Source organism: Heteronotia binoei, chromosome 1 (assembly GCF_032191835.1).
Source record: "Heteronotia binoei isolate CCM8104 ecotype False Entrance Well chromosome 1, APGP_CSIRO_Hbin_v1, whole genome shotgun sequence".
In the NCBI taxonomy this organism is placed as follows: domain Eukaryota; kingdom Metazoa; phylum Chordata; class Lepidosauria; order Squamata; family Gekkonidae; genus Heteronotia; species Heteronotia binoei.
In genome coordinates, this window is record NC_083223.1 from 105,917,341 (window position 1) to 105,944,250 (window position 26,910).

The 26,910-nt window shown below is 42.0% G+C and overlaps 1 protein-coding gene across 1 annotated transcript; it reads right to left on the minus strand.

Annotated features, from left to right (window-relative positions):
* Positions 1 to 554: 554 nt before the first annotated feature.
* Positions 555 to 26,154, minus strand: GPRC6A (G protein-coupled receptor class C group 6 member A). Its single transcript, XM_060258668.1, has 6 exons — positions 25,925 to 26,154; positions 23,424 to 23,727; positions 18,622 to 19,452; positions 7,900 to 8,112; positions 7,144 to 7,267; positions 555 to 1,688 (listed from the first exon to the last, which is right to left on the minus strand). The coding sequence occupies exons 1-6, from the start codon at positions 26,116 to 26,118 to the stop codon at positions 556 to 558; spliced, it is 2,799 nt and encodes a 932-aa protein (XP_060114651.1). The 5' UTR covers positions 26,119 to 26,154; the 3' UTR covers position 555.
* Positions 26,155 to 26,910: the final 756 nt, after the last annotated feature.

The window sequence follows — 26,910 nt, forward strand, 5'->3', positions numbered from 1 at the left end:
AATTGTTTTCTGTTGCCCCAGAAGGTCGGACCACAACCAGTGGGTTGAAATTAAATCGAAACAGTTTCCGGCTAAACATCAGGAAGAACTTCCTGAGAGCTAGAGTGGTTCCTCAATGGAAAAGGCTTCCTTGGGAGGTGGTAGTGGGCTGTCCTTTGGTTAACAGAGGTTAAATGGGCATCTGACAGCAATGCTGATGCTGCGAACTTAAGTGGATCATGAGAAGGAGGGCAGGAAAGGTTGCATCAGTGTTTAGTTCTTGTGGCCTTTTTTTACACATCCATGGAAATGCTGATCCCCACTTTTGGAGTCAGTCAGCAATTTTTCTGCAGGACAGTTTGACCAGGGATTCTGGAGGTTTTTTGCCACCTTCTGGGCACAGAACAGGACTCACTGGGTGTGTGTAGATGTGGTATTTGTGAATTTCCTGCATTGTGCAAGCGGTTGGACTAGATGACCCTGGAGGTCCCTTCCAACTCTATAATTCTATGACACTTTAGAAAATGGGTTTAAATGGTATCTTGTCACCTAGCCTAATGCCTTCAAGCTGTCTCATTATATGCTAGATAGTCTTCTCCTTGGGACTGTAGGCCCTGTTAGAGTCTTTGGTGGTACATCGCTTCTCATTTCCTTGTACCCAGATGCTTGGAAGTGACAGCTGCCATTCAACCAGTTTTTATCACCCTTAGTTTTACAGCAAGCATTTGTGCTGTGAATTGGAGGTGTCCCAGTCTTAGAGTCCAAAGAACTCTGGTTTACGCTGAGATTCCCTGCACTTTTGGATGAATAGTTGTAAAGCATTTTCAGAAAGGCTGATTTGGTGTTTGCCTCTTGCTTATACAAAATGATATAACATTTTGTGAAGAATGTGCAGCTCAGGATCCCATAGTTGGATATTAAAATGACAATGATTTCAACAGCTGGCAAATATTTGCCAAAAGTGGTTGTGTAGACAGGAATAAATATAATCCATGCAATAAAATAGATCAGCATGCCAAAGGTTATGAATTTTGCTTCATTGTAGTTTTCAGGCAGTTTCCTGCCTTTAAAGGCACATATGAAACATATGAAAGCCAAAAGAGCTATGTAACCTAACATGATCCCGAGGGCCACTGTGGAGCCTTCATTACATTCCAGTATAATAACCCTTCGAATGGAGGAATTCTCCTCAACAAAAGGGCTTCTGACTGTTATCCATACCACACAAATCAAAACCTGGACACCAGTGCAAAGAGATGCAATGGGAATGGGTTTGTAGAGACACTTCAGGATTTTTTGTATCTTGGGATCAAAACTGAAGGCCAGCAAAATTTTCAGTGACTTAAGTAAAATGCACGAAATGCAGAGTGCAAAGCTGATGCCAAAGAGAGCTTGCCGGGTTTTACATTTGTAGGGTTTTGGTTTGCCAATGAAAAAGCCTGTACTAACAAAAGCAAGGAAATGACAGAGGAGGATAACATAGCAAACAGTTAGGCCACCCGATGCCTTTACAACAGGAGTGTCCACGTTTCTAGTAAATATTATGATAATGGCACAAATCAGCACAATTCCAAGAGCAGAGAGAACCAGTAACAAAATAGCAAACCAGTCATTCCAGTTGAGGTACTGTATCATCTTCTTATAGCATGTTGAACTGTTTACAGGGGACCAGTGGGTTCTGTTGTTGCATAAAATGCAATAATCCATATCTGCGTACAGAGAAAAATAGGGGTCTTGAAAACTTGTCCAGTTCATGGCATACATATTACTGAAGAAGAGATTGGGGCTTGGGAAAGTGCATGGCACAGTCTTGGCCCATTAAAATGAAATGGTATTCAGGATTGAAGAAGAAGAAGCGGTCTCAGAGCGGCTCACAATCTCCTTTACCTTCCTCCCCCACAACAGACACCCTGTGAGGTGGGTGGGGCTGGAGAGGGCTCTCACAGCAGCTGCCCTTTCAAGGACAACCTCTGCCAGAGCTATGGCGGACCCAAGGCCATGCTAGCAGGTGCAAGTGGAGGAGTGGGGAATCAAACCCGGTTCTCCCAGATAAGAGTCCGCACACTTAACCACTACACCAAACTGGCTCTCCAGGATTGGGGGTTCACTGAAGCCAGAACAACTTCAACTACTACTACTGCTGCTGCTGCTATTACTACTATGTAAATTGATGAGCATTACTCATTATTTTGGTGATTATAATAATATAATATAGATTCCTGAACTGCACAGGAAAGGAAAGGAAAGGTCCCCTGTGCAAGCACCAGTCGTTTCCGACTCTGGGGTGACATTGCTTTCACTAAGTTTTCACAGCAGACTTTTTACGGGGTGGTTTGCCATTGCCTTCCCCAGTCTTTTACACTCCCCCCCCCCCCCCAGCAAGCTGGGTACTCAGAAGGATGGAAGGCTGAGTCAACCTTGGGCCGCACAGAGATTATGATAACTATCAGAACAAATGTACTAACAAAACAGTCCTACCAAATAATGTCTTTAAAACACAGAGAAGCAAAAACTTCGTCAACATTTCTATGACTGAAAATTATTAAAAAACATTAGATAAAAACACTTTGAAAAAAGAGTTTACCCACTCACTAACCATGAGGCAGTTTGTCTCTGACTTGCCATACCCTGCAGACTAGCAGGGAACAGGATTGCTTGTTGCTCCCGGCAAGCAGCAGGGGATGGGACACTTATCAAGAGAGAGAGGGAGGCTCAGATAATGTCACCAGTGACATGGTTACATCACTTCCAGAAAGGACATCAACATGCTGTGCTGTCATGTTGACACTTGAACAAAAACACTATGGTAAAAATGGTTTCTACCATAGAGGTTTTGCCCAAATACCAGAGTATTGCCTGGATGTTGCTGGCATAATGATATCACTTCCTGTGCTCACTGAAAGTGACATTGACATATCACTGGCCATGTGGCCTGGGCCTTCCTCTTGTGATTCACCTCAAGCTCAATCCTATAGCTCCAATGAGCCAGGCAGGAGCTTACACCCAACATGTCCAGGCATGCCTTCACATACATAACAGAAACCTAGAGGGAAACTTCTCTTTAAATTATAACTATAGATTTGGCCTGAGTAGGGTTGCCAAGTCCAAGTCAAGAAATATCTGGGGACTTTGGGGGTGGATCCAGGAGACTTTGGGGTGGAGCCAGGAGACATTAGGGGTGGGGCCAAGAGCAAGGATGTGACAAGCATAATTGAATTTCAAAGGGAGTTCTGGCCATCACATTTAAAGGGACCACACACCTTTTTAAATGCCTTCCTTCCATAGGGAATAATGAAGGATTGGGGCACTCTCTTTTGGGGCTCATAGAATTGGACCCCCTGGTCCAATCTTTTTGAAACGTGGAGGGTATTTTGGAGAGAGGCACTGGATGCTATAATGAAAATTCGGTGCCTCTACTTCAAAAAACAGCCTCCCCCCCCCGAGCTCCAGATACCCACAGATAAATTCTCCATTATTTCCTATGGGAATAAGCCTCTGTAGGGAATAATGGAGTTCCCTCCCCTCCCCCTGCTTTCTGATGGCCCTGAAACAGGGGGAGGGCCTCCAAACCGGGGGATCCCCTGCCTGCACCTGGGGATTGGCAACCCTTGTCTGAGATACTATCCAGTCAGCAATGTTTTAGTAAGGAAAGACAGGGATAACTGGGCTGTAGAATTCAAATAATCTGTAAAAAGGGTCACTGAGCCAGCTTTTTGTTTTGTCTCTGACAAAACTGAGACTTGTTTATACCAGCAGCCGCAAGGTGTTTTGATTCAGCTAGGGAATGTGTTTAGCTACTTTGACGTTTTTATTTATTTCCCCTTGCCATTGCATTTTACCTGAGCCAATTGACTCTCTCCAACTAGAACTGGACTAATAATCCACTTGTGCTTTCTACTTTTGTCTATAAACAACTCCATATCTTTTTACCTGGAATAAATTGTTGCTGCAATACCCTAAGCATTCAGTACTTCCCGCACAAAACCACTGAGCATTGCTGCTTCAGGGAAGCAAGGAATGTTAACTACCCCTCAGGAGTTCCCTGTTGCCAAAACCCTTAGAGCAGAAATGTAGGCAACAACACCTTTGCCAAATCACTTGTGGGCAGTGACAGTTTCTCCTCCATCATTTTGTTCTTGAGATTTCTTAGCATCTGTCAACTCTGACCAAAATTCTATTTTGTTTCAAATGCTGCTACAGTGGATATATACCGTGACCTTATAACCATTTGCTTACTTGCATATATGAAGTGTGAGAAAGGGAGTAAATGGAAGTACAAAATGTCATACTCCAAAATCAGAATATTTCCAACCCCAGAATCCAATAACTTCTGAACACATGTAACTTCTGTACATTTCTCCTGTCAGTATGGAAAATTCATATATGTATTCTGGTTGCACAACTAAACAGATTGCCCAAGCTTCCTAGTATAGCTACTCCCATTAGTCTTTTAAGAAAGAGTTCTTCAAAGTATCAGGTGAAGCACCTGTCACCAATGCTTTGCACACAGCTGATTTCACCACAAAATGGTGCAACATGGTGATACCGATTCCTCACTAGCCTTATGCCACTCTTGCTCTCCTCTTCTCTGTGGGACTTCTCTCAGATTTCGCACAAGCTGCCCCGAGGTTGCAACTCGCTCCCCTTCTTTCCACAACAAACAAAATCATCTAAAAAACAGTTTCTGTTTGCCATGCAAAAGAGTTGAAGTGAGCTGCACCCTCGGGGCAGCTTGTGCAAAATCCAACAGAAGCCCCATAGAGAAAAGGAGAGTGAGAGTGGCATAAGGCTAGTGGGGAATCAGTCAAGTTTTCTCAGTAATCCTAAAATGGGCATCTTTAAAAAAAAATCAGCATTTTTGTACGTTTCTGCAAGATCCAGGTCTACCTTTGGTTAGTAGAAATATCTGCCACAGCCCTCAGTAATCCTGTCTTTTATCAGTGATACTGGATATAGTCCATTTATACATAATAGACACAAAAACACTAAAATGAATTAATTTAAATGGGAAATGTTGATACAAGGAAATAAAATGGTATGAAACTAAAAACTCATGGGTTTGTTTCTTACAAAAGAAACAAAATCAAGATGGGAATATTTGAATAGAACTAGCAAGGTTAAGAGATTTAATCTGATCCCTAGTTTAAAATTTAAAACCAGTCATTAACTGGGTGATCATGAATAGGAATATACATGCAGAGGACTCCCAAGGACTTACAGGGGACATCTTGTTTTCCTCTCTCCTCATTTTCCTCTTTCTCTTTTCTGAAAGCCCCTATAAGCCTATTCCTTTTCCTGCTTCCTCCTCTCCTTCCCACCCATCAGCCAATCTACATTTGTCTGCCCCGTGTCTTCTGCTTCCCCCCCTTCTCTCCCTCCAGCAGCCTCTCCTGCCCAGCTGCTGGGCTAGGCCAAGTTGTGTGGTGGGGACTTGGAGAAAGCACCTTATTCTCCCCTGTATCTCGCTTCCCACCCTATTTGTCTAATCCTGGCAGCCCCATATCACCAGCTTGCTCTATTTCCTTCTCTCCTTCCCACACACCAGCCAACCTATCTTTTATCAGCCCCCTACATTCAGTAATATTACCATTTACTTTATTTATTGTAACGTACTCGAAGCGGAGACGAGAGTAGGGCAACATAATTTATTAGGAGCACGTTGCAAGAGAGAGAGCACACGGGCCGGGCCCCGCTTATATACAATTCCCGGTACAGCCTACTGGGTCGGTCAGGCCAATCCTGACCTGTTGAACTACCCGCCGCAGCTGTTGATTGGCGGGTGATTCCGCGCCCTGCGCTGGAGGCTTCTGGGACAGCCCAGTTGCCTCCGCGCAGGCGCATGTTGTTACTGATACATTACATTTATACTCCACCTTTCTCCTCAATGGGGTACCCAAAGGGGCTTACATAATTTTCCTCTCTTCCATTTTATCCTCACAATTGCATGAGGTAGGTTAGACTGAGAGAGAGAATGACTGACCCAAGGTTGTGCAGTGAGATTTCACAGCGAGTGGGGATCAAACCTATGTTTAAAATTCTAACCACTATACTAGACTGTGAGGTGGCTGCTGTTGCAGTAGAAACCAGCCGCCCCACAAGGACTGGGAGAATCATGCAAGTTAGGAGGTAGCAAATTGACTGGTGGGTGGTGGTGGTAGTTCTGGCCTTGGGGAATGGGGGGTATGGTTGCCAGCTCCAGGTTGGGAAACTCCTGGATATTTGGGGATCAAATCTTGGGAGGACAGGAACCTCAGTGGTGTACAATGCCATATTTTCTACCTTCCAAAGCATCCATTTTCTCTGTGGTCTGGAGTTACAGCTGATCTCTTTAGTCTGGAGATGAACTTTAATTCCAGGGGGAAACCACATCCCATCTGGAGGCTGGAATCCCTAACTGGCCCTTGTATGTTCACCCAGAAAGGCCAAAACAATCCTGGGAATGGCCAAGACCTCAACTGACAGTACTGTTGTTGTTGCCTAGCAGCAGCCACAGAAAGCATTAATTCCTTAAGGTTACAGGTGCTGCTTCTATTGTTTTGTTTTGTTTTGTTTTTGGTGGGATTAAGCTACCTATGTATTTTTAAAAAAGATTTCAGAGCTTTTTGCAATCCTGTGGCCTATCTCTGGTTTGTCTGTTCATATTTCCAGACTTTGATTTTAAGTACCAAAATACAGAGCCTTGTTGACAATCAGATACATTGATAAAATACCCTACTTTTAGATAATAAAAGTTTGAGTATATGTGTAAACAGGGCTTTTTTTGTAGCATGAACTCTTTTGCAATCCTCTTGGAGCTTTTTGCAATCCTCTTGATGTAGCCAATCCTCTTGGAGCTTACAGTAGGCCCTGTACGAAGAGCCCTGTCTTTTATCAGTGATACTGGATATATTCCATTTATACATAATAGACACAAAAACACGAAAGTGCATTGACTTGTGGGAAATGTTAAATGGGAAAAGGGCTGCATCAGGAGTGTGTGGCCTAATATGCAAAGCAGTTCCTGCTACAAAAAAAGCCATGTGTAAGTGCCAATTGATCTCTTCCCCCCTCACAACCAGAGAACCTAGGACAAGTACAGAGATAACTGGCTCTCTGAAATTTTATTTTCAGGTTACAAATATGCCTCTCTTTTTAAAAAGAAGATGAAAATTCTGGTCATGTCACCTGATTGATTAGTGTAGTAGTTTTCTGGACAGCTTATACATTCGTAGCAGCAGGTATGCGGGCTTGCTGAGACTTTTTTTACTTGTCCTGGGTGGCATTTCCTGGAACATTTTGACTGAACATTCTGCAAATTGAAAGATGAACAACCAAATGTGAAGTTCCATTCATAATCAAATACAAATAATATACTCCATCCTAAAATAACCATCTATATTTTTTTATAATCTGATCCTACAATTTAAAAGATAAAGCTTTGGATGCTTTGGAGCCACATATAAGTCAATAAAATAAGGACTTTTAATAATGCTTAGCATTTGTAATAGAGCTGAAATATTTCTTAGGTTGAAACTGGAAAAAATACATTCCAGTTTGAACCAAGATTTCAATCAGTTTGTTGCTTAGTCGTTATTGTACATTCACTCTTACTATACATAACTAGAATCCTGACTGAATAAAATTCTGGAGAAAATTTATGCTACTGGTATAGGTGATTTGTACAATAATTAAACAAAACAGAAAGTTTTGTGTGTATGCTTTATGCTGAAGACAGACAATGCTTTCCCCCCTTGAGACCTGAAGGCAGTCTGAAAAAAGTTATCACTGCTTATGCAATGAATGCTCAATTGCCCGTTTATTGCCTGTAATAGGCAGGTTTTTGAACTGTGTTGAAGTGTGAAACCAAGACCACAGGAAGCTCTTGTCAGGTTATGTTGACAAGTGCTTAAGCCCTATTTTCATGTTTGAGCCTCCAGATACCTTTAGATTCATGAATTCAATTTCATCCTCCTCATCAGCAAAGATGAAGTCATCTTGCTCCAGGTCATACTCTGCCACATTGGTAATCACCATCCGTCCATCAATTTCCTTCCAAACCAGTACATCGTAGCCTGTGTTAATGTCTCCATGAGAATCAAAATAGACCTCCCTTTCGTTGTCAATGAATTTTATATCTTTAAGTTCTTCAAGCAACTGCCGTAGGGAACATAAACAAAGTCAGTGTCGCTTACAGGAGAGGGATTCCATTCAGCAGCATTTAAGAAACGGCAATACAGAATGACTTAATTTCATAGTTCATCATCTAGGTGGTTATAGGGATGAAGGCTTTTTGACCCATGTGGACATCTTTGCTAAAATAGATTTCCACCCAAATTGGACACGCAAAAGCAGATGAGATGAAGAGGAAGAATAACCAGTGCACAGAAATAGATGTGAACAATGAAGAAGGTGTAACAAGAAATCTGTTCCACAAGAAATCAAGGGGAAATTTACAGTAAAATTAGGCATGCTGAAAGGTGAATGCAGAAATACATTAGCTGAATAGGACAAAATAAAGAAAATATGGGAGTGATGCACTGAATAACTATAGAGAAGAGATTGAAGGATGATGGGTTCTTTTCAAGAAGAATCTTTTCTAAAAACTGCAGGTTTAGCAAAAGAAGTGAAAGCTGTGCTCAAACATATGGGAGAAACATAGCTCCAGAAGTAGAAAAGAAATCAACAGAGGTATTTCAAGTCACAGAAACTGAAGAAGAAGAATTGCAGATTTATACCCCACCCTTATCTCTGAATCAGAGTCTCAGAGCGGCTTGCAATCTCCTATATCTTCTCCCCCCACAAAAGACACCCTGTGAGGTGGGTAGGGCTGAGAGGGCTCTCACAGCAGCTGCCCTTTCAAGGATAACCTCTGCGATAGCTATGGCTAACCCAAGGCCATTCCAGCAGCTGCAAGTGGAGGAGTTGGGAAGCAAGTTTGGTGTAGTGGTTAAGTGTGCGGACTCTTATCTGGGAGAACCAGGTTTGATTCCCCACTCCTCCACTTGCACCTGCTGGAATGGCCTTGGGTCAGCCATAGCTCTGGCAGAGGTTGTCCTTGAAAGGACAGCTGCTGTGAGACCCCTCTCCAGCCCCACCCACCTCACAGGGTGTTTGTTGTAGGGGAGGAAGGTAAAGGAGATTGTGAGCCGCTCTGAGACTCTTCGGAGTGGAGGGCAGGATATAAATCCAATATCTTCTTCTTCTTCTTCAAACCCGGTTCTCCCAGATAAGAGTCCACACACTTAACCACTACACCAAACTGGCTCTCACTTCCCAGAGATCATAATTCCCAGAGATCTTACCAAGAACATACCAACAAGAATCTTAACAAGAATATACAACAAATATGGAAAACAAAACAAAACAATAGCCCAAACTCTGGAAACATTCAATCTACATCTCAAATTTGAAAAAAAGGAGGCATCAAAGACTGCAGCAACTATGAGACCACCACATTAATTTCTCACCCAAGTAGTATGAAGCTCAAAATCCTAAACAGATTGTTACCATATGTGGAATGAGGAATGCCAGATGTTCAAGCTGGATTCAGGAAATGAAGAGGCACTAGAAATCATATTGGGTATTTATATTGGTTACTGGAGCATATGAGAGAATTTCAGAATTCAGTTTGTTTCATATATTACAGCAAAACTTTTGACTCATTAAAAACTATGGTTAGCTTTAAAAGAAATGGGTGTGCCACAACATCTCATTGCTTTGATGCATGACATGTACTCCAATCTGTACATGTAACATGGTATAAAGAAAGCTGACTTAGATTTAGATAAAGGTAGAGTGAAAATTATGGAAGGAACATTAACAATTTGAGATTTGCAAATAACACTCAACATGACTGGCAGAAAATATTGAAGACTTGAAACGATTATTGATGAAGTTTTAAAGCAGGAAGTTTCAAAGCAGGATTATAGCTGAACACGAAGATGACGAAAGTAATGACTACTGAGGAATTTTACAATTTTAAGACTGATGGTGAAGAAATTGTATTTCCTTTCCTTGGCTCCAAAAGGGAGACTGCAGCCAAGAAATCAGAAACAGAATGAGACTGGAAAAGGCAGTCATGGAGGAACCAGAAAAGATTCTGGTGCAAGGATGCGTTGCTAATGACCAAGATAATTCATACAACAATATTCCCCATGACTATGCATGTGTGTGGAAGTTGGACAGTGAAGAAACCTGATAGGAAGAAAGTTGATTTCTTTGAAAAGTGGTGTTGGAGGAGAATTTTATGGATACTATGGACTACCAAAAAAAAAAAAAGACAAATAAGTTTTCTAGATCAAATCAAGCCTGAACTCTTCCTAGAAACTAAAAGCAGGGCTGCCCAAAGGGGAGGACTGAGGAGATAAAACGTGTGTGTGTGTGTGTGGGGGGGGGGGTGTCAGCCAGAGGGCCAGTGAAACCAGCATCCTTGTGCATTCATGTAATACATTTAAAACCGTTTTTCCCCCAATGCAGTTTTGACTGCAGTTACTAGGGACACAGGAAAGGCAGAACACAGAAAAATCATTCAGCATCTGCTTGCTAGGTCTTTTAGCAAAGTTTACTTGGAGGCTGGGGGAAACCATTTGCTGATCAGATCCTGCTAAACCCCTCAGCTAAACCAGCACTGAAATAAAGCACAACCAGCCAGGATAAGCTACAGTCCCTGCCAGGCTGCAGAGGAGGAGGAGGAGAAGTAGCAGGTAGTAGTAGTAGTGGTAGTTGTGGTGGTTGTGGTGGTAGTAGTAGTCATCGTCGTCATAGTCATAGTAGTGTTGGAGGCAGTGCTTATGCACTCACTCCCCAAGGCATCAGCCACTCCAAACCAAAATTGCATGCTGAAATTAAAACAGCAGCACAAAAACTGTTCTTCATCTTTATGGAGATTAAACAGAGAGAGTAGGATAGAGAGACTTACGTGCAAAACAGAAACTAGCGGAATCCATGGGGGCACCATAAGTAATGAGGCCAATTGTAATGCAATGAAACTTTCTTCTTTGCAGGGGTAGGAGGTGGGAAAAGGGCAGTTGCAGCACTTAAGGCTCCACCGCTAAGGGTGTCCAGTGCAGACTGTTGAGAGAGGAGGATTAGGATGGACACAGCCCCCTCCCTCTCACTTTCTGAGGCCTTCCCTGGGGAAATGGTGTGTTGCTCTGTGTTTGGCCTTGGTTTTGGAAGAAAAACCCTACTGGGTTTCAGTGTATTGGTTCAGGTGGGCTTGCAAAAGTGCCCCCCCCCATCCTGAATGTCAGAGTGTTCTGCTAGGCTTCTATTGCCCTTGCTTCTGCAAAAAAAAAAAAAAAAAAAAGGGAGGGAGGGAGGGAGGGAGCACTGCTGGGCTTCTCTGGTTTTACATTGGTTTGCACTGCCACTTTGGCACTGGGTTCTTCTGGGCTTCTTTGTAACATATTGGCTCTATTGGGCTTACAAGAGAACCCCCCTGCTTGAGTTTGCTGTGCTGAGATTCTCTGGTTTGACATTGGTTCTGGTAAGCTTGCCGCAGTGGCTTCTGGTTCTGTGTGGATTCCTGGGTTCTGCTTCAGTTCCTTTGACCTTGTGTTGGTTATATGCATGGGAGGCATTAACCAGTGTTGCTGCAACCTTGCCTCTTTGTTTTTGTTATGAAGGAAAAAAGGTTGTTTCCCCCTGCTTGAAAACTATGGAGAAAGGATGGACCCTCTTTGGGGGCACATAAAATTGCACCTCCTGATCCAATTTCCTAAAAACTTTGTGGTTCTTCTAAGGACAGTTACCAGCAACTATGCTGAACATTTGGTGCTTGTAGCTTGAAAAACAGCCCCACAGACAACTTTCCCATAGGCTACAATGGACTCCTTAAGCTATAATGGACAAAAAATTCAGATTCCGCCCCCCACCAACGTAATACTATACTAGTACTTGAATCTGGCGATATTGGGAATAACTATTTGTGTTACTAATTATCATCCAGTGGAATGAGCAGGCTGCTTTTCCATGGGAAACTGTTTTATCCATTTATCCATGCTGGACCACAGTAAAAATGTCCAAAAACGCTTCTTGCTGCACATTTCTGTTTCTACCAAATGTGCTATTTGGTAAGTCTGAAATTCTGGCCTTGTCATTTTGAAATAATTTAAAATGGGGGGGGGGGGGCAGGAAACAACCCCTAATTTGACCTCAGTCAGAACAAGTCAAAACAAGTAAAGAGAGTCAAATGTGGTCAGGATGGCAGTTTATGTTTGCTTTCAAAATAATCTTTGGCTAACTGTTTCTCTCTGTGCATAAAGTGATGGCAAATCACAGCCAACTAATGGGGATACCAGCAAGGGCTTTCAAGGCAAGGGAAAAGCAAAGTGGTTTGTCATTGCTTTCTTCTGCACAGTGTTCCTTGGTGGTCTCCTTTCCAAGTACTGACCTTGCTTAGCTTTTGAGATCTGGCAAGGTTGGGCTATACCCAACCTTGTTGTGAGCCACCCTGAGCTACTTGTTGGGAAGGGCGGGATATAAATCATAAAATAAATAAATAAATACCAGCGTTTCCCATTTGCAGGGTCATGACCCAATACCGGGCCACGGAAGCCTCACTACCGGGTCACAAGAAAAGCCAAAGCTAGCCCCACCTCCAGCAAAGCATGAGCTCTGCTCCTTCCTTTCCCATCTCTCTGTTGTGCAGAGAAAAGCTAGGCTTGAAGACTGACACAAGGTGCAAAGTCTGAGCTCCATTTTCCTTCTTTCCATCCCCCAACTTCTCTGTGTTGTGCAGAGAGGAGCTAGGCTGCTTTTAAAGACATGGGAAACACAGCCAGTAAAAAGCTGCAAGCCCCTCATAGATATCCTTTTTGGAATAACTGCAGAAAAGCTTGTATGAACTTCATATAACTTGAAATTAATTCCTTAATTGCAGTACAATTCTCTGCTACCTTTCACAGCAATTTCCCAGTTTTTCAGCCAAGGAAAAGTATGAAAAATAGCTGTCCAAAGATTTTCTTGAAACCAAGCAAACTTGGTTGTAGCTTGAGGCAGGGTTTCAGTAGTAGCAGCTGAAGGAAGAGCCTACTAAATGTGTCAGCATATTTTGAGGTAGAACAGCTGCCAGGGCTCAGTGTGAGTGGTACACAGTGCTGGCATTCCTGATGGCAATGGCAACAGCACTCCCAACTGTATACAGTGGCCAGTGCTGTTGAAGAAGGGGTGTGTATATAGTGCAGGCAATTGAACACGGGCATTAGGAGTGCTTGCAAGCTGGAGAAGAACACATAAACAGATAGGTGCATGTAGGTGTGAGGGTGGAAAGAGTGACACCACAAGAAATGACATAATTCCTGTCTCCCAGCTCCTCCCCCAAAGTCTCCTAGCTCCACCTCTGAATTTTAGTGGGCCATGAAGAAGAAGTGTAAAAATAACTGGGCCATGGGGGAAAAAAGTTTGGGAAACCCTGAGATATACCATGCCCCCTTCCATCCTGGCTAACTGTCTGGGTAGAGAGAATATTTCTGCCCAGATGCCTAGGTTAAAGAGAGCAAAACTGGGTTTTACTGAATTTCCCAGTGTTCCCTCAAACTGTCATCAGTAATCTTAAAGCTCAGGCCACCAACAAACAGTTTTCTCAACTGCTTTGGTTCCTTAGAATGTTTGTCATTTTCTTTAATGTGAGAATATATGTGTATTGTATTCCAAAGGCCTAAAACTTGGATTTCCTTTCAGACAAAATAACAACTTACTTAAATCCATCTTTTAGTTAAGGGCCAGTCCAAAGAATGCTGGTTGAAACTGAAACAACATAGGTTGGAATAATACTGGTGAGGTAGCAGTACCTTTTCGTTCTACAAAAGATGCTTGTCCGATGATCCTTACTTTGGTTTGCTAGGAGATTGCTAAGCATTATGGTTTGGTAGCTATATATTAACTAAAAAAGCAGACAGATTATTTAGAGTCAGCACAGCCAAGTGCTAGCATGAAAATTGGTTTAATTTTAAAGTAGTCCAAGTATAAATTAACAAAAACCCTCCAAATTTTTTTACCTTCATTCTTTCAACTTTTTGAAAACCAGCATTTGGCTTCATTGAACAATGATTTGCTTGGAACTCATTTGTTGGGATAAGATTGCTCTGAGAATGTGGATTAAGCTCATACTGAAGATGTCTGGAAGCAAAGCTATGATACTACATGCAGTTTTGGTCACCATATCTCAATACGGACACTGCAAAGCTAGAAAAAATACAGAAGAAGGCAAGCAAGATGTTTAAAAGGTTAGAGTACCTTTCCTATGAGGAACAGCTGAAGACTCTGGGATTTGTCAGGTTAGAAAAGAGCTGGCTAAAAAGGGACATGATTGTGGTTTATAAAATTATGTACAGGGTGGAGAGAGTTGACAATGTAGTCCTGGAGGAAAAAAATCTGGTTATTAGGCAGAAAGTTAAAGGCCAAGACCTCAAAGGTAGAATTCCCAGAGTTGCTACACAGGGCCAATAAGACAGGCATAGAATAGGAGTCCCTCTGTGCTGATGAGAAAGTGGTGCCTTTAGGAAGGGTTCAAATTTCTTAGGCACTGGGGAACTCACTGGGCCCAGCCATACCTATAACAGAGAGATGGGCTTCTCTTGAACCATAAGGGAATCACATTGCTAGTGCATATTATCAAAAAGGTGGCAGAGCTGCTTTTAAATAATCTTGAAGGAAAGCTGACAGGGACTGGGGAGCCTCCTCTTTGCAACAATAGAGTCTAAAGGAATAAAAGTGTATACTCTCAGGAGAGTATTGGTGGGAGTAAAATAGAACTTGGATGTGAGGGTATGATGACAAAGTGGGGCTACTTTGAAGAACAAACAGTTGGTAAGGCAGGAAAGTGGAGGTTGTTGGAGAGGGAAATGCATTATTCATGTCTGTGTGCCAGTGCTAGAAGCCTCTGAGCCAAGATGGGTGAGCCGGAGTGCTTAGTGCTTAATGACAATTTAGATATTATTAATTAATTAATAGGGGTTAATTGCCCCATCCTGGCAATCTGGGTTCTTAGCAATGTACAAAATATATCATTAAAGCAGTATATAAGCTAAAAACAACACAACATATTAACATTAAAACGTCACAGAAAAATCACAGATGGTGTCCTATGAGATATTTTGTGTGCATTCTGTACTATCAGGTACGGTACTGGTCAGGGAGGAAAAAAACTTACAAAGCATCTGGGAGGGAAGCAGAGAAAGGAGGAAAAGGTGCCAGCCGAAAGTAAACCATTGCTGCCCTCAACCAAAGGCTTGTTTTCAAAACATGGTGAAATGGAAACATTTATGAGATATGGACATCCTTAGGTATAAGCTCTGTAGGCAGGAAAGGGAAGGATGTGTTGGGGAGATGTATTATATAGCAAAGAGTACATAGAGTCAACTTAAGTTTTAAAAAACAAGAATTAATTTCCCCAACAGAGGTGATATGGATTGAGATACTGGGCTCTAACGTTTACTAAAAGTGGGGGTGCCAACCTGATCAAACCCTTGGGGCTGATCTCAAGATGGAGAATGAGATCGAGAATGAAATATATGTTTAGTCATTCTCCAGGTTAAGAAAGGCACTGCCAAGTCTAAAAGAATGCCTGCATGGTTAACAATGCAAGTCAAAGAAGTTATAAAAAGTAAAGAAGCTTCTTTTAAAAGTGGAAAGTCTGCCCCTATGAACTGAACAGAAAGGACCATAGGCTCTGGCTAAGGAAATCTAAGTCAATAATTATGCATGCAAAAAGGGATTTTTGAGAAGCAGGTTGCTAAAAGCATCAAGATAATGTTTCTTTAAATACATCTGGAATGGAAAGTAAGACAGAGAAGCAGTTGGGCCTTTGGATGACTGAGGAATATAGGAATTGAATTGCTAAATAAAGATGGGGAGTTGGCAGAAAATCAAAACAAATTCTTCAAGTACATACTAATGAGGTCTAAACTTGCTGAGTGAGAGGGAAACAGACCTTGAAGTTGTAGTGGGTAGCTCAAAGAAAATGTCAACCCAGTGTACACAGCAGTGAAAAAGCCAAACTTCATGCTGGAGATTATCAGGAAAACAAAATAGCCAATGTTATAAATAATACCTCTGTACAGATATGTGCTCTGGTCTAATTTGTAATGCTGTGTGCAGTTCTGGTCACTATATCTCGACAAGGCAAGATTGCCAGCCTCCAGGTGATGGTTGGAGATCTACTGGGGTTACAGCTGATCTCCAGGTGGCATATGTCAGTTTACTCAGAGAAAATGGCCATTTTGGAAGGTGGGCTCTTTGCCACTATCCTCCACTGAAGTCCCTCTCCTCCCCAAACTCTGCCATCTTCAGGCTCCACCCCCAAAAAATCTCCAGGTATTTCCCAACCCAGATCTGGCAACCCTACAGAAAGGACATTACTGAAATGGAAAAAGTACAGAAGAGGGCAACTAAATTGATGAAGGGGTTGGATTAATTAAGGCTGGACAGTCTGGGACTTTTCAGTTTAGAAAACAGACAAATAAGGGAGGGCATGATTGTGGTTTGTAAAATGGTGTAGTGGGTAAGAGTGGACAGAGAGTTCTTTCACCCTATCTGAAAATACTAGAATTCAAGGTCATCCTAAGAAGTTGTTAGGCAGGATGGACAAAAGAAAACACTTCTTAGTCAGCAAATTATTAAAATATGGAACATACTGCCAGAGGATCTGTTTAAGGCCACAGGTTTGGACAGCTTTAAAAGGAGATTGGACAGATTTATGGAAGAAAGATCCATCAGCACCAACTAGCCATGATGACTAAATGGAACCTCCACATCCATAGGCAATAAACCTCTGAGTACCAAGGAGGCAACATCAGGGGAAAGCCTTGATTAGGATTGCTAGCTCTGGGTTGAGAAACACCTTGAGATTTTGGGGGTAGATGACAGGGTTTGGGGAAGGGCGGGACCTCAGCAGAGTGTAATATCATAGAGTCCACCCTCCAAAGTAGCCGTTTTCTCCAGGAGAATTGACCTTGGTCATCTGGGAATCAACTGTAAAAGCAGGAGAGGCGCCACTCAGAGGTTGCAACCCTAGCCTTGGCCTCTCTGTCCTGTTGTTAGTCTTAAGTAGACTGTTGTCCATTGTGTGAGACAAGATACTAGACTTAATGGACCACTGCTCAGATCCAACAGGGATCATCTTAGGTTCTTAAATTTATTCTGACTTTTCACATAAAAATTCAGCCAGGTAGGAAGAGATTTTATTTTGTTACAAATATACCATAGGACAGAAGACTGGCTCTGACTACTGTAGTAGAGCAAGCCATCTCTCAGCACTGCAAGCAAGTGTTGTTTCCCAAATAACAATCCAGCACTATTGCTCAGATATCTAGACAGGCTCATGGCCGGTGCATGGGAATAGGCCAAGTAGGCAGCTGTCTAGGGTGCCACCTGGCCTAGGGGGCACTGCCAGGCACCCCCTTTCCCCACGCTCAGCGTGTGTGCTCTTTGGAGCCTACCTTCCCCAATGGAAAGCAGGCTCCATGGTGTGCAGATGCTGCCCAGTCGGTTTCACGTTCCCTGGGTCTGTTACAGAAACGGGAAATGTGAAAGCGGATGGCGTCTGCACAGCATGCTCCTTGGAATCTGTCAGAGATAAATAAACCAACTGAAAAAGCTGAAGAAGAACCAATTACAATTTCTAAAAATTGGCTCCTGTTGAAGTTGTATGCTGCTACTCATCCTTGCTACTCTACTTTAACAAAGCCATGTGGTGGGAGCCATAGCTCAGGGATAGAGCATCTTTCTCACATGCACAAGGTCTTGTCACCGGCACCTCCAGCTAAAAGGATCAAGTAGAAATGGTCATGTGAAGGTCTTGTCCCTGGTACCTCCAGTTAAAAGGATCAAGTAGTATTCTCACAATTTTTACTGCTTAATCTCAATTTAAAAAAAAAAAATAAAATAAAAAACTATAAATTAAAAATGTAAATAGTTTCAAGTTTCTTCATTTTTCCTACAATTCTCTGTTTTTTAAATTTCTGGGGTGGGGGGCCCTAGTGGGCAGCTTGCCTAGGGCACCACAAACCCTAGCACCAGCCCTGGGCAGGTTTCTATATATTTTCTTACAATATGCAGGTATACAAATATTCATGTACTATTGAACAGAATTAGTATCAAATTCTGGGTACAGGTGATAAAAATATAGTTGCTGATAGTTCAGCAGCTATGTGTGCAAAAATCAAGAGAGAGTGTTGCTTAGGAGCTGGCAGACAGGGTTTGGATTCAGATATTGTGGTCCAAATTCTGAATTTAAGTACTCATTACTTAACCTCAGGTGAAAAATGCTCCTTCTCAGATTTAGTTCAGCATAAATAAAATGGGACTAAGTCAAAAAGCTTACAAGGGGGTATGTGAAAAAATCAAATTACCTTAAGTTTTTAAAATTAATGACATGCATTCTGGTACAGATCATTTACCACAATGCACACAGACTATATTACCTAAGTGTGGTTTAAAAAAAGTATGAATTAGGATGTTTAATTGTGTATGGTTTTTAAAGTTAAAATTCTATATGTTGTAAATATGGTGCAGCCTGTTTAAGTAAAGGCAGTGTACATAATCCAGTTAAGCAATCAGTATTCAACTAGCCACTTGTTTGTACAGTGAGATGAAATCAGTAGACAAATGCAGAGCATGGAAGATACCCATAAAGAACACAGAATTAACATAAAATCATACCTCCCAAGGAGCAAAAGCATAGGGATCTTTACAGTTTCTGTCCTTGCACTGGTTCCGAATGGCATATGCAATGGCATGCACTGCAAGCATGGTGCTATGGATAAATCCTGGTTCAATGTTGGCAATTAGAAACTCCTCTCTCCATTGCTGACTACTTGTTATAGTGAGGTTCTGCATCAGCATGTCTAAAGAGTAATTTGAAATGCACTTACTCAAATCTTGATCATTTATATGTGAGCATGTTGACATAAGCAAGGTGTATTCCCTCAAAAACATGTTGTTTCCAATGGGGGTTGAATGTAGATTGCTTAAGAAGTCATGGAAAGATGACATGTTGCCGCTTTTGAATGTAAATCCAACCACTTTGCCCAGGCGGCTGATATTTGGAATGGTGCTAATTTTGACCCCAGCCGACCAGTTATCACTTGCAATCCAAGTCTTATTTATGTTCCTCTCAATTGCTTTCCTGAAAAGTTTCATTACGTGAAATTGTCTCAGAAAGACAACAATGACATTTACCCTGGTTTCCTTGACAATCTTCTCAAGAGCTTGATTAATTTTGCCATGAATGGTGCTGTCTGAAAGATAAGCTGGCAACATTTCTTTAAATGCAATGCAAACGTTGTTTGTCATGGCCTGCAATCCAAAGCTCTCTACAGCAAGGCGCCCAAAGTCATCATCGGTAGCTATAATTCCAATCCAGTTCCATCCTGACTTGTGGATCAATTGTGCCATTGCTTTGGTCTGATAGGAATCACTAGGCACTGTACGCAAAAAGGAAGGGAAGCGCACTTTGTCGCTAAGGATTTCAGCAGTTGATGCATGACTCACCTATGGGGTAGAAGAACAGCTCCTTTATAGAAACAGAATGGTTCAGAGCAGACAACCAAAAGATTCATTATATAGTTTATCATTTAAGGACTCAATTCTTTGCAGGACCAACTAAGCATGATATGGAGTTGCCAATACCTGGAGGAAAGTATGTTTCATTCCTTTAATAGAGGCTTAGTAGTATGCTACTTAGCAGGTGATTTTATTTACCTTCATGCCATGAAAAGTTTCAACTGCCCATTTCTACACATTAAGCCCCTATTAAAGGGGTAGGGTATTTCTCTCCAGGTCTTTCGACAACTCTAAGCATTAAGCCAACATTGCTGGGAAAGGAAATGCCAAGATTGTTTTCTATCTGATGGGACATTGTGATCTATGTAACCAACATGCTTTCATCAGGCATAGGCTTGAGTGCCCAGCGGGGCTTTTGCTGTGTTTTCTGAAGGCCCAGTCTGGTCTCAGGCTGCATCTGAAGTTGCTGTGTGTGTCAGTGAAATGCATTTGTTTCAGTGACCCTCCTCCCACACCATCCCTGCACTATATTTTTTAACATGAGGAATATTCAGCCATCCATTCCGCACCCCCATCCCCCAGCAAGGTACTCCTCAAAGTATATACATGCAGTGAACAAATTTTTACTAATCCAGCACCACCCCACCTCAATTGTTTATGGAATACCTCCATAACAGAAATGGTAAGACAGACTCAAGAGGACTGTCTGTGTTAACTGAATTTCAGTTATATGTTATGAATGACAAAAAGATATATCTGACAGAAAGGGTGTTTGATTCCCCACTCCTCCACTTGCACCTGCTGGAATGGCCTTGGGTTAGCCATGGCTCTCGTAGGAGTTTTCCTTGAAAGGGCAGCTGCTGTGAGAGCCCTTTCAGCCTTATCCACCTCACAGGGTGTTTGTTGTGGGGGAAGAAGATAAAGGAGATTCTGAGCCATTCTGGCACTCTGAGATTCAGAGTGGAGGGTGGGACATAAATCCAATATCATCATCATCATCACCACCACCACCACCACTACATTCTTGCTAGGTAAATAATAGTTTTCTTTCAGATAAAAAAACTTTGAGCAGTAGGGTTGCAACTGGCAGGGAAGGGGGGACATGCTAGGAGACCCATCTGACAGTAACATATGTATATAACCACCCATGTGACCTGGAAGTGCCACTATTACATTCATGACATCGGGGTGACACTCTGGTATTTGGACAAAATTTCTATGGTAAATTTTGCTTCTAACAAAATTTCTATGGTAAATTTTGCTTCTAACAAAATTTCTATGGTAAATTTTGCTTCTGATAAAATTTCTATGCTAAATTTTGCTTCTAACATAGAGTTTTTGCTCATATACCAGAGAGTTGCCCTGAGGTTCCACCTTCAGTTCTTTTGTGAGTCTGTGGCAAGGAGGTAAATAACATCACCTGATAAGTAACATTCCATTAAAATTGTATTAAAGGGAAAAACATTCTCTTCTTCAGGCAATTTGTAACTCTAAGCTCAGCAGAAAAGTTATGTGTAATAATTTCAACCTACCTCTGTGTGTGTGCATATTGTGTATATGTACCACCTCTCAAAATCTTAAAAGTTATTTAGGTACATATATCTTTACATAGTTTTGTTTCACCCTTGACATCCAGGATTTTAAATTTCCACAATGTGACCCTAGCATACCAATAACTTTAGCGATCACTCCAGTGAAACACTTCCTTGTAAACTCGCTTGACATGATGATTACTGTAAACAGGGCATCAATAAGTGGAAAATTTCATTCAGATCTAGGTTACTGCTAATCCCTGTCTGAATTTTTTTTTGTAGGGGTATGTGTGTTACGCATATTTTAATTTTTTAGGGGTATGTGTGTTACGCATATTCACCATGCTCCTCCACAATTTATAACCGGGATAGCACTGTGAATCCTGACTTGCCACAGGATCAAATGAACATCACTGGTACCCGGGACAGATCTAGGGAGCAGTGGAGGGGGAACTTGCCCTGGGCGCTGCTGGAGGGGGGGCACAAATTGGGTATGGAGTCCATTCTATTCTACGGGCCCAGAAGATAGAATGATCCCACAAAGGGGTGTCATTTTTAAATCCCCCCCCCCTCAAAAACATGTAGATCCAGTCCTGCTGGTACCAAATGAAGATGTAAAGAATGTGCTGATACATAAGCAGGCTGCAGATTGGTGGGGGAGGGGGTTCACATGCTAGCCTCCTCCCTAACCTGTTTCCCCTGTCCCTGCATGTAGAAATCCAGCACAAAAGGAGAAGCCTGGGATCACCCTTCTACCTGGACATGCTACCCGTTCTACATACAGGGAGTTTTTACATGGAAGAGTATTTAAACATAACCCTCTTACTTCAGGTCAAAAGTAGGGCAACCTTGGGATGAATCAGCTTTTCCTGCATTGGCCAAAATGGAAATGAAACCCTTAACTGAACTGGCTGGTCTATCAACACCCACTTAGGAGTCAGACTCACAGAATTTGGTGGCAGTTACTGACAACAACACATAAATAAGGTTGGACTGGACCTAGTTTATTTCGGTATGTGTTGTTTAAAAGTCTGCATGCAGCATCACATGTGCTGATATATTTTTTAAACTAGTGGTTAATGTATTGTCATGATACAGCCAAAGTTAGGCTCCTTTAAATCCTGTGGATTTCTATGGGAGAGCTAAAATCAGTCAAACTCAAATCAGTGGGGCTTGCAAGTCTTAACTTTGGCTGGATCATGCCCATTGAAAGAAGGCTTCTGACTGCTTGCTTTTTTTCAGTCATAGGAAGGGAAAAGCAAAAACAGATACCATTACAAATCCTGTGTTTTGGGAATAATTAACAGAGATTTAAAATAATAGTCATAGGATTAAATTACAATGAGGCCTCAGTATTTGATTTTTCAGACTTGATATCTACAATGTAGAGAGTCCCAGTTCCTTACTCATAGGTTCGTGCTATGGGACGGTGGCTAAGAGTTGTAGTGGGCAGCTGCTTATGGCATGAATCCTGTAGGACCAGTCATGCTACCAATTGAGAATGAATGCCCTGCTCACCAGATCACCACTGATTGGCTTGGGCTAGGAACAGAATGGAGATTCCTTTTCTTTGCTCCATGGCTATAAATCAAACAAGGGCAAAATAAACCTAGGACAAATGATGCTCCTAGATCCTCATCATTACAACTGGTGCATGGGTATTGGCAGGAGGGGGACACCACTGTTGGGGGCATAGATGGTAGGGTTCTTGCAAACTCTATGTTGCAGCCTTTGAAATACCTCAGGTTGGACATATAGGCCTATCCACCATGGTGCCTGGAGGTCCTCCCTGGCCACTAGCAGAGGATGGAAGGGAAGGGTTCTCAGATACAGGTTAGAAAATTCCTGGAGATTTAAGGATGGAGCCTGGGAAGGACAGGGACCTCAGTGGAGTACATTGGTCCACACTTCAGAACATCCATTATCTCTGGGAAATTGATCTCTGTAGTCTGGAGAGAAGCTGTAATTCCAGGGGATTCCCAGGTCCCACCTGGCGGCTAACATCCCTAGATGGTGGGGATCTTGAGCAGTTCATGCTGCCTACAGTTTTATTCTTCCAAGCTGGCAGATTAGGAAGACTACACTGTCAACATAAATGTGGCCAGCAGTATTAGAATGTTGCTGCTCAGACAGTGCCAAATGCATGGAGGTGACTGAGTTCTGGCTTGTTTATTTTCTTATCCTTTCTCTCTCTTCACACTCAGTTCCCTACAGAAGTCACATGGGAGAAAATATTAAGCAAATAGAATAATAATATCACAAAGCAATCATACTGGAAATTCACTTTCCTAGTGCTACTTCTTTCCTAGGCAAAACTATATTCACAACTATATTCTCCTTCTAGTGAGTTCATTACAACATTCATGCTCTTATACCATTGTAAAAGTCTGGTTTAAAATGGGGTGGGGGAATCCACTGTGGACTTACCTGTGGTATTAGCTGCAAATTCAATATTCTTGCAACTGACATGGATACTTCCGAATAAGTGGCACCTATGACAGCTTTCACTCTGGGCATATAGTCTGAATAGTTGCATCTCAGTTCCACCAGGTCTTTGGAAGCATTGAACTTGGAAAGGAACCGCAGGGCTGCAGCCATCGCCCTGGTAACCTCAGCACAAGTATCGTAGATTTCATAGCCCAGTTTAATTCCAGGGAGGAGTGTTGAATTGTTGATTATTTCAATAGCATGTACCATTGCGAGACTCTGAAGAAACACTTGCACTTCAAAACTGTCAACACATAATTAAATCCATAGTTATTTCACTACTGGACCATTCTCCTATTACAGAATTAACTGGACTACTGTAGTGTACTGGTGGCATTCCCTGTGACATGTGAGTAACACACTTTTCCCTACTGTTTGTACATAGTCAGGATGAGTTGCAATTCCTGTTAGGAGTTTTGACCTGACACAAATTTTGTTAATATCCCTTTGTCCTAGGGACAAAGAGCCCCATGGCGCAGTGTTAAAGCTGCAGTCCTGCAGTCCTAAGCTCTGCTCACGACCTGAGTTCAATCCCCAGTGGAAGCTGGGTTTTCAGGTAGCTGGCTCGAGGTTGACTCAGCCTTCCATCCTTCCGAGGTCGGTAAAATGAGCACCCAGCTTGGTGGGGGGGAAGTGTAGATGAATGGGGAAGGTAATGGCAAACCACCCTGTAAAAAGTCTGCCATGAAAACACTGTGATAACAACATCACCCCAGAGTCAGAAACAACTGGTGCTTGCACAGGGGACCTTTCCTTTCCTGTCCTTTCCTGTCCTTTCCTAGGGACCCTCCAACAAGAAATGCTTTCAGGAAGAAGGGGCGGGATGGCCCAGTGGGAATCTGACTCCACACAGTCCTACAGCTGAAAAGGGTGAAGGGACAAATGGATTTTCTAGATTTCAGAGGTTTGTCTGTTATTTGTTAACTATGTTTGTTTATTTATTTTATTTTTTAAATCTTGTTCCTCCTCCAAGGAGCTCAGGATGGGGTATATGCTGCTCTCCCTCTCTACCTCCACTGACAGCATTGAGAATGTATTTGAAACAGGACTTCAAGTCTGAACATCTTTGATGTGATAGATTAATCAACTTGTAATGCCATCCTAAAGAGAGTAACATCCTTCTAAATGAAAGGACTTAATCAAAAGCCTTGTCATGCAACTCTGTTTAGGACTACCTTACAGTGCAATCCTCCTAACTTCCCTAGAAGTAAGCCCCACTGAATAGTCATGCTTACATTTGCTCTCTTAGTTATTTGGGGTGAAGAATCTTAACTATAAAGGCCAACTTTTAATTGTTGTGTTTGAATATTCAGGGGACACTGGTTTTGATGACAAGGGAAATGCTGAAAATGCCCTTTCCTTAACAGTGAACAGAAGCTTTTACTTATTAAGTTACAATCAGCTCTGTTGCACTAAGCCTCAGACATATTTGAGTAACCCTGAAAATACCCACGGAAAGTCTTTGGTGCTATGAAAGTGTATTTATCGCATGTTGATTAAGCATTTAAAAGACAGATAGTTAATAAATGAAAAACTGTAACTGATGAGCAGCCCTAGCTAGAAGTGAGCAGCAGAATGACATTAATACCTTTTTGTATTACTTACACAGCCATTTTAATAGTAGTTAAGCTACAATGTTGAATCACTTCCTTCTAGGATGGTTATTTTAACCTAGGGGCTACATTTGAGCAAACAAGAACAGGGTGACAGTTTAAGTGCTCTCTGGATTTCATTTTTAAAATGTTGACACATATAAAACAAACAGTAGGGATTCACAATGAAGCCTCCTTTCTCTTTGACTTGCACAAAGAAAAAAAAGGAGATCCTTGTAGCACAAGATTCAAACTTGCAGCATTTTCTGAAAATTACATTAAGCCTTCTGAGTTAGAATTTATGCAGAGTTACACCATTCTCAATTCACAGAAGTCAATGGTATTAGAAAGGTGTAGCTCTGCTTAGAATGGCACTGCAAGTCATTTGGGGTTTGGCACAATCAAAATGAGACGTTGAATATTGTATTACAGCCCAGATGATATGTTATAGTCCAGTTGTACAATACATTTCATGCTATATTAATTTTCCATAGCAGTAAACAAAATGCAGTTGTTAACTATGCGTAATAGAAATAATTGTAATAGGGGTAAAAGCCAATAAAATATTTAGAATGTTTCTTTTTTAAAGAAACAGCAATTCACTCCTACTTGGTTTCATAACGTATGAACAGGAGGCAGTCACTGCTCCTGGCAATCATTCACACCAAATTTTATCCTTGCATATTTATCTAAAATTCCCCACTGCCAATGCATTTCACATAACCAATATATCAAACTGTCTTCTAGAGAAACAGCAAAGATTTACAAACTCAGTAAATTTATAGATACTCCCCCTTTCATTTTCATGTCATCTTGCCATTTCATTCTTATTCCACAGTCATTACTCACCCAGCACAATTGGCAATCACTGGTTTCAGGGGTTTTTCTTCAGAATGCAACATTTTCCCATGAATTGCAAACAGGCCCCCAATGACAATATCCCCGGGAGAGCTGGCACCCACAAAGTCATCAGGACTCCAGCAAGACTGGCTGATATTGAAACAGATCAGCAAGACAGGCATCAGTAAGCCAAATATTGCCATGATGTCTTCATTTCATTTGATCCTTAGCTGCCTTCAGTCAATTAAGCAGGCTGCACTGCCAACAACACTGTTCCTATTTCACCTGTAAACAGCACTAAGGAAAAGGCTTTTGCTGGAAGCCAGTCACATCTTAACCAACGGCTGGTTACCGGCTCCTATGGGCCATACCCTTTAACTGGAGGAGTTAAAGGTGTGCTGGGAGGGAGGGGTGCTTACGGGAAGGAGAGAGAGAGGGAGAAAATGTCATATTCAAATCAGTCCCATAAAGCAGGGTCCATATTTAAAATTCCTCTGAAGGCCCCTTTGGCATTTTTATTAACTCAAGAGAGCTACATTGCATTAACTGTGGGGAAAGATTTTCCCCCCCATAATTCAATCAACGTTTCATTGTCAACGTATTCTCGGACAACCTCTGTATTTTCTGTGCACCCCATAGGGGGCTCTTCTCTTTCTCTTCATCATCAAAGTTGTGTCTGGATCCCCCTGTTAGTTTTCATTTCTAGAGTGATATCTCTTTCACTGCACACCATATGTACCCTCTCTATTTCTCTTTGAATCCTAACAGGCCAACATCCCCATGCTTTTGGCTGTTTCGCCATCTTTATGGCTATTTCTCCAAGCCAGCAGTCTCACTGCCATCCAGCCTCTCAGCTATTCTCTTTACCTCTCTGCTTCTCAGAGCACTTACTCTCTTGGCATGCTGTGCCCTCATACCTCTGTCTGCTATTTAGGATTGCTGACTCTGAGTTGGGAAATTCTTGGAGATTTTGTGATAGACCCTGGGGAGGGTGG

Bases quoted from the DNA above. Each gene is read 5' to 3' on its own strand.
- GPRC6A (XM_060258668.1), bottom strand. From the start codon at position 26,118: ATGGCAATATTTGGCTTACTGATGCCTGTCTTGCTGATCTGTTTCAAT. The intron at 8,113-18,621 runs GTATGATTTTAT...TCCCTACGGCAG, and splicing joins ATGCTTTTGCTCCTTGGGAG to TTGCTTGAAGAACTTAAAGA. The intron at 7,268-7,899 runs GTATCTGGAGGC...TTCAATTTGCAG, and splicing joins TTGAATTCATGAATCTAAAG to AATGTTCAGTCAAAATGTTC.